The 13134-nt window shown below is 52.2% G+C and overlaps 2 protein-coding genes across 2 annotated transcripts; both read right to left on the reverse strand.

Annotated features, from left to right (window-relative positions):
- Positions 1 to 3899: 3899 nt before the first annotated feature.
- On the reverse strand, positions 3900 to 7103 carry PSV08DRAFT_204715 (uncharacterized protein; the record flags this gene model as incomplete). Its single annotated transcript, XM_014228310.1, has 3 exons — positions 3900 to 6361; positions 6410 to 6964; positions 7023 to 7103. 3 exons carry the CDS (start codon positions 7101 to 7103, stop codon positions 4013 to 4015), a joined length of 2985 nt encoding a protein of 994 aa, XP_014083785.1. The 3' UTR covers positions 3900 to 4012.
- A 763-nt stretch (positions 7104 to 7866) lies between these two features.
- On the reverse strand, positions 7867 to 12948 carry PSV08DRAFT_402815 (uncharacterized protein; the record flags this gene model as incomplete). The annotated part of the gene is made up of 9 exons (XM_014228311.2): positions 7867 to 9193; positions 9242 to 10716; positions 10769 to 11088; positions 11401 to 11434; positions 11489 to 11677; positions 11737 to 12501; positions 12555 to 12620; positions 12777 to 12789; positions 12926 to 12948. 9 exons carry the CDS (start codon positions 12946 to 12948, stop codon positions 7867 to 7869), a joined length of 4212 nt encoding a protein of 1403 aa, XP_014083786.2.
- Positions 12949 to 13134: the final 186 nt, after the last annotated feature.

The following is a 13134-nucleotide window of genomic DNA, read 5'->3' on the forward strand; positions in this document are numbered from 1 at the left end:
TGACGCCAGCCACAGGTGGAAGCTAGTAGCCGACAAGGGAGTCTTGCGGAGAAGGCTTGGCCGCCCATGGCGACTAACGAGTAGTACTAGTACGTAGGACGGTGAGATGACTGCACAGCCGTTTGTCCCGACGGCGGGGCTCCGTGCTGATGGGAGATACCAGAACCAGATCGGAACCACAGGAGCTCCTCTTTTTTTGGTGGCTATCAGTCATTCTCCGCAATGGCGCGCAAACTGTCGTCATGCCCTCTGTCTGCCTCGTGCACACTCCACTTCCGAACAATCTGCCCATGACAAGCTCCGGCCTAGCCTTGTCCCGCTGGCATTCTCCTGGGCCTGAAACCCATAGTCGCCTTGACCCTTCAAACGGCTTGGCAGGAAAAGGGTTCATCTCCCATCAGGCATCAGGCTACAAAGACTCCAGATTTAGGCTACTTTGCTTGGCTCCCACGTTTTGCCTGCGCATGCATCACATCGTGCTGGCTTACCCCAAACACCCAAAATCCGTAGCCAGGGGGCTAGCCTGGCTGTCCTCGCACCCCGTCGCCGCCGCCATGGCTGGGAACGTCGCCGAGCGGCAGTAAGGCCGAATGGGACTTGTGCGCCCGCGGCCGACAGATCGCTCGTCCCTCATCCCCCTCTCCCGTCCAATCCCATCGTCCCAACCCGCACCGTTATGAACAAGGGCCCAGTTGACTGCGGAGAAACCTGGAGACAAAGGATTCGTTACAGCGGAGCGCTACGCGGCTTGGTAATGTGGGTTATGAACTGATGGTTGCTGGTAAACAGGTCATTTTCCATCCACCGGCCTATCTCCTGTTCTCTTCAAAAGCCAGCCACAGCGCTTGGCTGCCATGGTGCAACTGTCAACCTCCGCTGCCAAGGAGCGCATACATGTACTAAAAGGTATTGGGCCCCACGGCTGAGAGGGCGTGGCAGGTGTTGGCTGCTAGCTCACAAGCACAGAATAACCGTGGTAAGGTGCCCGGGTCCTACCGACTGACACCCGCCGCACTGCGCGGACCAGCGACGCCGTTCGCGCCACCATCGAGTAGCGAAAACTATCGGCCGCTACCCATCGTCATCCGACGAGCCGGGCGCATGACGAGACTCGGAAAAAGGGAGGAGAAGCAACTCTTCAATGCCAGTGGCAGTCTTCTCTCTGGCGTCTTTGACAAATAGCGCCATGGTCGAGTGAAGCAGCGTTCCCCCAGCAAGCTCGGTTGACTTGCATCGGATATAGCGCATAGCAATTTGCCCGTCTGTCTCTCCGCAGTGCAAGTAAGTAGGAAAATGTAGGCGCAATTTGCATACGAGACATGTCAACGCAACACCAGAGGAAGCCACAGGAGCCAAACAACGGCCCGACAAGTCAAGGCGACGACGCGACGACTCGACGACAACCCCACACCTCCACATTTGCAGTTGGCACTCTCTTCGAGTCATTCTGCTCGAGAAATAGCCAAATCCATTCGCCCGTGGCTGCTAGATGGGTTCTCTGCCTCTTCTATGCGTCAATGCCTGTCCGTGTTTCGAAACAATTGCTACTTCTTGTCCAACCAGATCACGTCCAATGTCATCTTGTGCTCTTAGCTTGGCCATCAAATCAATATAAATCTTCTTGGTCCCTTTGGCTTTGCTCTTGGTCGCTGGCCTTCGCTTTGCTCCAAAGCTTTAACACTAAGACGGCATACAGATTGCGCACCCTCTCTCTCGGTCTTGTTCTCGGACCATAGGCATTAACCAACCGTCCCTCGTACCCGTTTCTTGAGTTTGTTTGCTGTAACTTGATTACGCCAAGTGGCAATCTCTAGGATCACTTGGACGTTTCCCGTGCCCTCTTCGTTCCCAAATCCTGCTGACCGCTTGGCCTGCTCCCTCAGATTACCGTATCTCTCTCTCACCGTCTTCCCCCATCTCCGCCCAACAAACCGGTCGTCCCGTCCCGCCGTTTATTACAGAAATAACCACTCTTATCCCACCCAATCAATCACCTTCAGTAGATCTGCAATTTGTGTAAACATCGTTCGATGATGACGTTTGTGTTATCTACAATCGCAGATCATACAAACTGCTCACGTTCCGTTCCAAGTAAAAACAATGAACGAGAACATTCAAGAGGATAAAAGTACCCGCCCTACCCCAATCCACTCGTCTACTTACTACAATACAATTTGCATCGCATTACAACCACCGTACCAAGCCCCTCCATTTCCTCCCGTTTTACATACCGTACACACCGCTATACAAACATACCGACGCACCGCCCCCCGGTCCCCTTCCAAACAAATACCAAGCCCTCCAATGCGTTTTCGTATTCGGTCTTACTACCACCAAGTATGGTATAGCATTGGCAAAAACGCCCACCAAGCACAAGCATCGCCTTTGCGAATCCTTATCTATTCCGCTCTTATTCGTACAATTTAGCGCCTCGTCCCGGGCTTGTTGTTTCTATGCGGAGGACTAGACCCAGCTAAAGCGGGCTTTGCTTGTAAGCAAAATCAACACCAGAACATCGTGGTTTGGTAAGCCAAGTACACCAGAACATCGCGGACTCTCAATGCAAAGCCACTAGAACATGACGCGCCGTACGCATTAGCTACGCGATGCGGAAGGTCCCAAGCAGCTGGTCTTCGCTACTTCCAAGTAACCGGGTTATTTTTTTAGGCACTCCAGCTGTGTACATACATACCCAAGCGCACGGTTTAGCATCGGACCTTGGTATCGTCGTAGACACACACGGCACATTTCTTCACCTCTTCTCCATTCTCGCCTTTTCCCATTCACACCCATGTCCCCACGATTACCCTCCAAAATTCTTGGCACACACACACACACATGTCCACACAGGACCGCCACAATTCGCAACACCTACCCAATTCCGTTGCGCGTCGCCCCTTCAAGCTATGTTTCCTCCCCACCCCACCGGGCACCACCGAAAGCAAAGACAAAAAAGGACAAGTCACACAAGAATGGCCGGCAAAACAGGGCAAAAGCAAGATCCCTAAAAAAAAATTAAGCCAACGGACTACGGACTATCAATTGTTTAAACCCCGCTTACGCCTTTTTTTTTGGTCCGTATAATCGTGGCGCAAAAAAGAGAGCATATACGACAAGAAGACTACTTTGCTGACACTGGTGACGTTTGCTTACTTTCGACCCAAGGGCATCTTACGCGCGTGCACAAGGCAAAAAGACAGGGTTTCTGCCTATAGAGCCCTTGTTCTTGGCAACATACTCAGCGGGGGTAGGGATTGCTGACGGAGAGATCGATTTAATCGCGGGGGGGGTGGTGATAATGCTGGTCCAAAAAAAGGTTACCGAGTGTGATTGTGGCATAAGCTTTTTCCCTCTTCTTGAAGGGAAATGAGGGGGGTGGGGGTAATTGACTTTTCAAGGCGGCACGTGGAGTAGGGGACCCCCCTTCATCTCTCTCTCTCTCTCGCTAAGCCCCAGAAGAAAGAATGGACGGCGAGGTGAGGAAAGGTAAAGCAGGGCAACAAAGGAAACGGCGCTGACTGTCCATGGGGCCTGGTTTCGTTTGCCTCCCAACCTCCTCCTCCTCCTCCTCGGTGTCCGTCTGACGTCCGGGGATACTTGCACATGGAACTTGGCGGAAGGCTGATAGGTTTGTATGTGTGTAGGTCTTACCCGTGATAATGTGATGTGTGATGCCCAACTAACCTACAAGTGACATCTGCCGTAAATCTCAAAGTCCATTATACGAACCTTCCAAGAAATTCAAAAAAAACGTGGCATTGCTAAGCCACCCTCCATCCGCCCATGTACATATATCTTGCTTAGCCACATGCGCACACGTGTACTTGGCGGTATGTATTTTGCCAAGACAGCATAAGTAGGCCTACTTTCCAAAGTAATAGTAGTGTACTTATGTATTTAGGGGGAAATTGAAAGAAAATTAATAAGAAAACCAAGTCGCCCATCGAACGCGCGTCTCGAATTTCGGTATTGCTAAGTAAAATAATGCTTCTAATTATGTGTACAAAAAAACTTATCGTTTGTGTCTAAAGCGCTCATAACTGGTATCTTCATGCGCAGCAGCAGTACCAAGACCATGATGACCCGGGGCGTTGTTGCTGTGTCTGTTCTCAGTGCCAACAAGAGGCTGGCGGCTGTGCACACCATGTAGCATTACGTCAGTGTGCAACGGCGTTACCGGCGACATGTCAGCATCATCACCAATATCCTCATATTCATAGCCCTCTTCTGCCGGCCGCGATGGCCGCTGGTAGCCCTTGGCGTACGACGTCCCCTGCTCGAAATCACCGCCATCACCAAGACGCGTGCGACTTGATGACGGCGATGCAGATGCAGAACCCCGATGCCGGCCATAAGGGCCCATTTCCGTAAAAGTGGTAAATGTGGAGGGGGTACCCGGTCGCGAGACGTCTTCGGGCCTTCCATACAGCTCGCCATCGCCACCAAATGCATCCCGGAACTCGGCGCGCTTCTTGAAGTTTTCAAAGTCGAGCTCGGATTCTGCCACGATTTCTACGTGGGGGATATCGGCATTGGCGGTCTGCTTGCCTGGCTCCTCCGAGTCCATCTCCGTCATGATAAAATCACCAAAGCGCTCATAGCCAGGTGTAGCGGGCATGGCGCGGTCGATCGAGCGACGTTGCGCCGTATCAAAGATGTCGTGGCCTGTGCTGGAGCGATTGCTATACACTTCTTTGAGCAAGTGCTGTGATTTAGCATGCACCATGGGTGTCAGCAGCTTCTTGTAGAGCGCCGGATGACCAAATCGAGTCAAGAGTCTGTTTGTCTTTCTTTGCTTGCGATCGTCAGTGGCATGTGCAGCCTCGGCATCCGAGAAGGGCCGCGTAGAGTAATACGATAGCTTTTCATCAAAGGATCGCTTGCAATACCACTTAAAGCCAAGCAGGAGAAATGGAAGAGGCACCATGGCGAAGAGCATGTTGCCCGTGCCCATTTGAAGAGAGTTAAGATTGATCGATCCTATCCCGTTGGCGCCAACCACCAAGGCGATCACGGCATTGGCAAGAGCTACGGCGAAGAGCGTGCGGTTGACAAGAAGACGCCAGAACCTGCCCCCAGACTCGGTCTTGGTGATGAAGACGTATTGAAGTAGGTACTTCTTGAATACGCAGTCCATGGCAAGGTAGAATGCCGTAACTGGAAATATGACCGGTTGGAGTGCCCCCATGCACAGTCCAACGGTAGTCACAAAGAGATAGTTGTTGTAGTAGTCAGCGTAGGGAAATGGCTGCGGTGCACTAAGCTCGATGAGTTCTCGTGGGGTTGGTGAGAAGCACTTGCGCTGGATCCAGCTCCAGAGTAACACCCATGCTTGCGAAAGATCGATCGCCGCACCGAGATTGCGTTGCATCTGCCAGGTGAGCCAAAAGGTGGACACATTACACAGCCCCGACATGATCTTCGTAAAGAGGTGGTTATCTCGTATAGCCTCCCATACGCCTTGGTCTTTGGCCGCGATGACTGCCGCCACAAAGCGCCAAGTTGACCCAAAGACTGAGAAAACGAGCAGGTTGTTGAAAACAAAAAACGAGTATAACCGGGCTGTTACATGGCGTTCTCTGGATGTTTTTGAAACATCGCCAGAGTGCGTGAACAGGCGACGAAAGACTACGGGGACTCCCATGTACATGAGAGTTTGTACCAGCGGTGCCAGAATACCTTGGGCGATGGCCCAACTTGTGGGGTGAGCAGAGAGATTTGCCTGGAAAGTAGGCCAAACCAGTCCAAGATGTGAAAAGTCGGACAAGAAAACAGATGTGAGCATGTTGGGTACAATAAAGGCGACGGTAAATAGTACGATCCACAGACCATCCCAGAATGCGCGTATTGTTCGCGTCCTTCGTGACATGGCAAGATTTTGCCAGAGTAAATCGTGTGGTTTTGGAGCAAGATAGACATCGCATCCTTCAGGCCCTTTCTTCCTCGCAGCAAAAGCGACTGCGTGAGCATCTTCGATGTGTTCGTAGGACGCGAATCCATAAGGCATGGGATTGCGCATGTCCACAGTTTCTCTCACTTCCTTGATTGTCGTCTCCAATCTTGTGATGCGCTCGGTAAGATAGTCGATTGCGTCCACTTCGTTCTTTCCATGAATCCCTTGGTCATCTTTCGCTGGTTTACAAGTCGGTCGTCTTGCGGGTAGTCTATTCGGGTTGGATAGGTATTTGGCCAGGTGTTTCTCAAGGTCGCGAACCGTCTTGTCATGGTCTTCGATCAATTTTGGTAAATCCTTTACGTTACGGCCAATGACTGCCCGGGGAACGCTATCAATCGGTTTTGCTTGTTCGATGAGCTTGATGAGCCCAGCGTCCGTCCGATATGATTGTGGAACATGTGTGAGCTTTTGTGAGTTAGCATAAGTATGATTATTGATTTATGCCATACATACTAAAAGTGTCCTAGCGTGCAAACTAGACTTGTACTCTTCGGTGTCGAAGTACGCACGCCGGAGCTTCAGAACAGCACTATAGTTCCTCCATAAAAAGAAGCACACAGTGCCCTGGATCATGTATGCGAAAGCAACATATGCCCAAAATTTTCTTCCGAAGATATATTGTGGTGTGAATTTCATCAATGTCGAAATCGAACTCCATTGCTTGTAGAAGGGCGATCCTCCAACGACGTTGACGGGGATCAGGATCAGACAGCCGACAACAGTCAATACGAAAAATATATTTCGAATCATGCGCATGAACCTCAGGAAGATGACAGCGTCGAGCCCGATTTTATCCACCAGATCTTGTTCCCGGACATTCCGGACGGCAGACAGCCAACTCAATGGCTTGTTGCCCAGCGGCAACGGCCGATGTTTCTCATCTGCATGTTTGGCTCGTGGAGCATATACTCTCGAGTTGCGCGGTCGGAGGAAGCAGAATGTGAGGACTAGTAGGCCTGATACTGCAAAGGAATATACAATGGCGGCGTAGATAGAGGTCTCTTGAACCTGTAGTGGTGTGAGTATGGTGCTGGCAACATCGTGTGTGTGCTGGCTAGATACTTACCTGAGACTGAAAAGGATCTGAGATCAGATCTATGAACCTATCAAGACTACTCTCTGCGTTTTGGCGTCTTTCCGCGACCATAGTTGGACCCTCTTCTTAAGCGAGTGTATGAAGTTGGGTACCCTGGAAGCAAGCTGCGGTGGGGGGATATATGTGCGGCATGTATGTAAAGTAGTAATATTTACAACGGTCGAGGCGAGGAAGAAAAGATAAGAGCCTTGTTGGCAAAAGGGTACTCTCCACTAAAGAGCCTCACATACGAGGAACGCGTCACTCGTGACAATCGTGCCGTGCTTGTTGGGTTAGATGCATCGTGCTAGAACTATCTTTCGGCCCATCGCACGTCATTGCCGCGGCCTAGTGTGGGGCTCCAGACACTGGACCATGAGTCGCCCCAGAAAAACCCTTTTTCTCTCCAGCCATTTTGCATCATTGTGGGTGGTGTAAAAGGAGTCTGGAACTTCTATGAAGCCCTAAAAATAAAACACATGGTCGAGTGCTACCGTCATGGGACCCAATCCTGTCTGACACCTTGGCAGCCGTCCCGAAGCAGCAACATTTGCACGTCGCAGCCTTGCCAATCACACTACAGCCGCCACAGCCCATGTGCACGCTTCAATATTACTATGCATTTATGTGTATCACGGAATAAAGTCATTTGATTCGACTCAAGACTTGTGCTGTCCTACTCTATGACTCCAGAAATGCAATTAATAAATCTCAAGATTCGGCAAGGAGAGCCAGGGCACATGCTTGTGGCAAATAAAAAAAAGCACACGCCCTACAATTTTGTGTAACCCCCCCTTTTAGGAATAACCATCGAAGTTTTCACAAATTCACCAACCTAATCATATCCTGGGTCACCACTTGGTGCTGGCGTTGCAACATCCCAACCACCCGGTGTCGGTGCGGTAGCAGCACCGTATCTGCCACCAGAGCTATCTCCTGGCGTCGGCGCAGAGTAGTTGCCCGGCGTAGGAGCGTCCATTGGTGGGCCGCCCGGTGTAGGCGCAGAGTATGCACCATATCCACCAGGCGTAGGAGCGGCATACGCACCTGGAGTAGGGGCGTTGTATGCCCCAGGCGTAGGAGCAGACAGACCTCCCGGCTTCGAGGCGGCGTTGCCAGGTGATCCACCCCATGCGGGTGTTCGCCCTCCTGAACTGAAACCACCATATGATGTACGGTTGCCGTCGTTGCCACCATACGCCGTTCCCCCACCATACGATGTCGCACCGCCATATGCAGTTGCGCCGCCGTATGCCGTTCGGGAGCCATCACCACCATAGGCAGTTCGGGAGCCATCACCTCCACCATAGGCTGTGCGTCCGCCATCTCCACCCCATCCAGGAGTTCGCCCACCAGCGCCCCCGCTACCTCCCCAGCCTGGTGTGCGACCACCAGTCCCCCCGCTGCCACTACCGCCCCAGCCAGGTGTACGACCACCGCCAGAGGTGCCCCATCCAGGAGTTCGCCCGCCAGATGCACCGCCGCCGCCGCCATAGCTTGACTGTCCACCGGAGTACCCGCCGCGCGAACGGTTGGGGAACTTGCCGCCAATATCCATGCTGGCACCAGTAATGGGATCCTTGACTGTGAGAAGTTCCTTCTTTACCGATACCTGCTTGTTCTTGGTATGCAATTCAATACGCGCTTCATCGTTCATGGTATCCTTGACAATTCCGAGAAGACCCTTGTAAGCGCCCTTGCGGATCGTCACAGTCTTGCCAATCAGCTTGTCACGGCCAAAGGAAGCTCGTGGTGGCGGCATGGCATTCGCGTTCCCGTTTGCGCCTGCATTGAGAGCAGGGTTGATACCGCTGAGATCAGGACCTTGCGCTTGAGCACGACCGCTCTTTGCCGCCATGGTGACGACGTTGTTGCTGCGGACCACAAAGATACCCTGGTTCTCGACAAGCTCACGGTTTCGGACAAAGAGTGTACCCCTGTGAATGTATAGAACCTTTCCTTGTCGCCCTTCTCCGCCATGCTCCTTGACGTCGTCCTCATGTCTGATTTCAGATCCGTCGCGGTCGGTCGCAACTGCATGTTTGTTTCGGCCAACAATCTGTGAGACTTGGGTGTGGAGGAGTGTGCGAACATCACCTTGTTGATCGACGATTCGCAGAACTTCGCGGTCGACGCGAACAACGCAACCAATGGTGGAGGCACTATCGCATGTTAGCTGGATATCCTGCCAATCTTAGGGCTCAACTTACTCAATCTGTACAAAGTCGTAAAGGTCAAAGTTAGAGTCGGCACCAACGTTTGCCGAGTCGGCAGCACGCTTCAGGTCCTTGCTAAAGACAGTGATTTCCTGCTGCGTCGAGTCGCAAAGCAGCGTAATCTTGTCGTCCTTGATTCTTGTGACGAGACCGACCTCATCGACATATTTACTTCCACCAATGACCTTGACGTGGTCACCATCGCGGAACAGTTTGCGCAGTGTCTTGACAGGAGCGTCAATCCTTCTGCCCCTCAGGTCGCCCTCGCTCACTCGCAGCGTGACAATGTCACCTGTTACAGTAACAGTCGTACCGCGAATGCCCTTTTGTTCACCAGTGTAGATCTCGACGTTGTCGCCGGCAGCAAAAGCAGATCCGGAGTCGGCAGCCTTTTGCGCAGCCTGAACAGCCAGGAGATCCATGGTTTCTGTGCCATCAGCGTTCTGAACCGAGAAGAACTGCAGTTCTTCCATCTTGGGGTTGACTTTCTCGGTGCTGACCCAGTTGACTTTGACTTCCTTGATGAGGAAACCATTCTGGTAGTCTTCGCCTTTGTATGTGTATGCCCTTTGGTTGCCCGATCCAGTCATGCTGAGATGCTTCATGTGTCGCTTCTTCGCCTCGGCTTCGTTGAACAGTTTCGCAGGAGGGCGCTCGGTTTGTCGTCCGAAGAAGCCTCGCTTGCGCTTGTTGTCTGCAGCAGCATTTGCGTCGTCATTGAGGCCATAATCGAGACGTGGGACGAGTTGTACGACACAGTCAAGGCCGTTGGTTGAGACTTCGACGACCTTTGCAAGATCGCCCTTGTATGTGGGTGGCCGTAGCATGCGCACGAACTTCCCGACTTCCAATGGCGCACGCTTCTTCTTTCGGAGAAGATCCGGACGCTCCTTCGGGGGGATTGAGAACTGGCCAGAGCCCATGAAGACATTCTGAATACCCTCAATAAGCTCTACCACAGCCTGCTTCGAGTCGGCTTCAACGTAAAGGAATCCAGACTGGGGACCTGTAGGACCCCGTTCAAAGGCCGAGTAGACCTGCACAGGCTGGCCAGTGCGAATCTTGTCGTCAAGGCGCTTTTGGATCGCCATGATGATCTCACGTTCTTTTCCAGGACGGCACTTGCAACCCCAAATGGACGGATCGTCAACCGTAGGCAGCGCCAAAGGTACAGCGCCTGCACCACCACGACGGGCACTCTGCATTTCCCTTCGCCTGTACTTTTCGTCGAACTCCTTTGCGATTTCTTCAACGTCCCTTTGAGCGTTGACCTCACGGCGCATGTCGAGCTCGCGGTGGTGGCGGTCGTCGAGGTCGGCGCCTGTGGGCTCGAGGAGGTCATCGGGATGCACTTCATCGACACCTTCGTCGTCGCCCTCTTCCTCTTCCTCTTCGTCCTCGTCGACTTCGGCTTCGACATCAATGAACATGTTGCGCTTCGCCTTCTTTCTCCGTTTAGCAGGTCGGGCCTGGGAAAGATTAGCTGTTAGAACTTCGGGGGCATTGCTCCATAAGACGTACGACAACATCTTCGTCGTCCTCGTCTTCTTCGTCATCCTCGTCATCCTCGTCGTCGTCGTCATCATCGTCGACGTCTATGCCACCACCCTCTTCATCTTCGTCGTCGTTGCCTGTCATATTGATCCCATCGCCCTCATCATCGTCATCTTCGGCGGCTGCTCTGCGCGAGGCGTTACCGCGCGGAGCGACGTCATCCTCATCAATTTCTGGCGCGGGGTTGAAGTCCTCCTCCTCGTCCTCTGGGTCGCTTCCGTAGGACGCCATGGCGGTGAGAAAATGTGAAGTGATGGATGAGCGTCTGTACGGGGGTTGTCGCAAAGCTCAGCAATGCAGCCGCGGTGATTAGGCAGACGTAGAGACGGTACCGCTGGCTGGTTAAGCTGTGGTTTCAGCGCACTATGGGTGAAGTAGAGGAGAAGAGAAGGAAAAAAGAGAGAAGACGGCGAGCGTCGATGGCAATGGGCTTTGTTTGAGACTTGGAAACTCGGAGGAGGTGCGCCCAGAGAAACCGCGCTATGCTGGCGCGCCGTAAGGGGCCGTGCGCACAGCCTCCAGCTCTATCCCCAACGCGTTTGCTTGGCGCTTTCGATACGCCCCAAGGGAGGGCAAAAGTGTGACCGCTATCCGCTCACTATGCCAGTCGAGTACGACTCTTGAAACACCCCACTGGAATGGTATAAGAGATGATCACAATCTCGCCTTGTCCTCGTGCTCACATACTCTCACCACTGCTCTCCCCCAAGCCTTGTGCGCCCTCACATCCTCCAGCGCCCTACCAACTGCTTCCAGCCCATGATAGTTCTCTTTGTAAACTACCGGTTTTATACTTCCTGCATCAACTAAGCGCATAAAGCCATCCCATACACCCTTTGTTCTCTGTGGATCCCTTCGCCCGTCTTCGCCAAATCGCTATACGTTGTGAGCATATGTAACAAACCAAGGGATATACGAATAGGTGAATGACTTACATAGCCATACACTGCTATTGACTTGAGAAGGATGCGGTTTGCACGGATGTTTTCAATGTTTCCGTTCCTTGCTGCAAACCCCACAATCACCAGACGGCCACGGTACTTCAAACACTTGATTCCGCTCTCCACAGCGCCAATGCCATCGTACACTACATCTACGCCCTCTCCGTCTTTTGTTAGTTGCTTGACACGGTCTTCCCACTTTTCATCGTGGTAGTCAACAACATCATCCGCACCAATACTTCTGGCCATGGCAGCTTTCTCTTCGTCACCAACCACAGCAATAACCTTTGCGCCAATAGCTTTTGCAATCTGTACCGCCATGACCCCGAGACCCCCACTCGCACCCAACACGAGTACAGTCTCTCCAGCTTTGATTCTGCAAACGTCGAGCAATGCACCGTAGCTCACTGCTCCGCTACCACCCACCGCACATGCCTCGGCATTCGTCCATTGCTCCGGTACATGGCGTATCGCTCCTTCAGAGGCCCAGATTTCTTCAGCATAGGCACCTAGCCCGCCCCCAAATACGCGGTCACCAGGCTTGAAAGATGATTTTGGAGGACTGGATATGACAATACCGGAGAACTCGGTGCCTAGCACAAATGGGGGCTTGACATGACGTCGGTTATTCTGATGTAGACCTTGGGCATAAAGAAGATCGACGTGCGTTACAGCTGAATGCGTGATCTTTACATGGATGTTCTCTGAGTGTTTACGTTCCGGACTGGGAATGGAGCAAGGCCTGAGGTCTGCAATGTTCTGCACACCATATGTTAGTCTGAGAGCATGTCGTATTTCCATCGGGAACTAACTGTGACGAACTTTCCAACATGAATGGCCTTCATCGTAGTTGAAACCCGGAGGCTAAAGAAGCTCCACTTGAGCCTATGTTAGCTGATAATTCTTTAGTAGGGAGGAATACACTATGCGCATAATGTGGTTGCCAGATATATCACGGGAGATCAACGCGAGTGGGGTACGTACACGAAGTTGCCGAGGTTTGTTTACTCGCAGCAACAGCTTGGTGAGCATACAATCAACCTATTACTAATATACACATTTTAGCGAGGCAAATGGATGCTCAAGATGGTGAATTCATTGAATTGTTCCTCGACCCATCATGTTGGGAAATTCTCCAAAACAACTACAGAAGCTACAAAATACAACAGCAGACCGGTCTTACCACTTATACGCCACACCAGCCATTGCGCATTGTTCAGTGTAAGAACACGTATGTATGGATGCAGGTACTCAGCCTCAATACTACACAAGGAGTTGAGTTGTAACCCGCGGAGGCGAATGTTTGCGCTCACCTCCATGTCTTCCATTCACCATCCGGAAAAGGCAACGTCAACCAATGATATCATTATCTGTTCAGTGGCGAGGAATATT

This window comes from Bipolaris maydis (assembly GCF_028858645.1).
Source record: "Bipolaris maydis strain C4 unplaced genomic scaffold PSV08scaffold_9, whole genome shotgun sequence".
NCBI classification, from domain to species: domain Eukaryota; kingdom Fungi; phylum Ascomycota; class Dothideomycetes; order Pleosporales; family Pleosporaceae; genus Bipolaris; species Bipolaris maydis.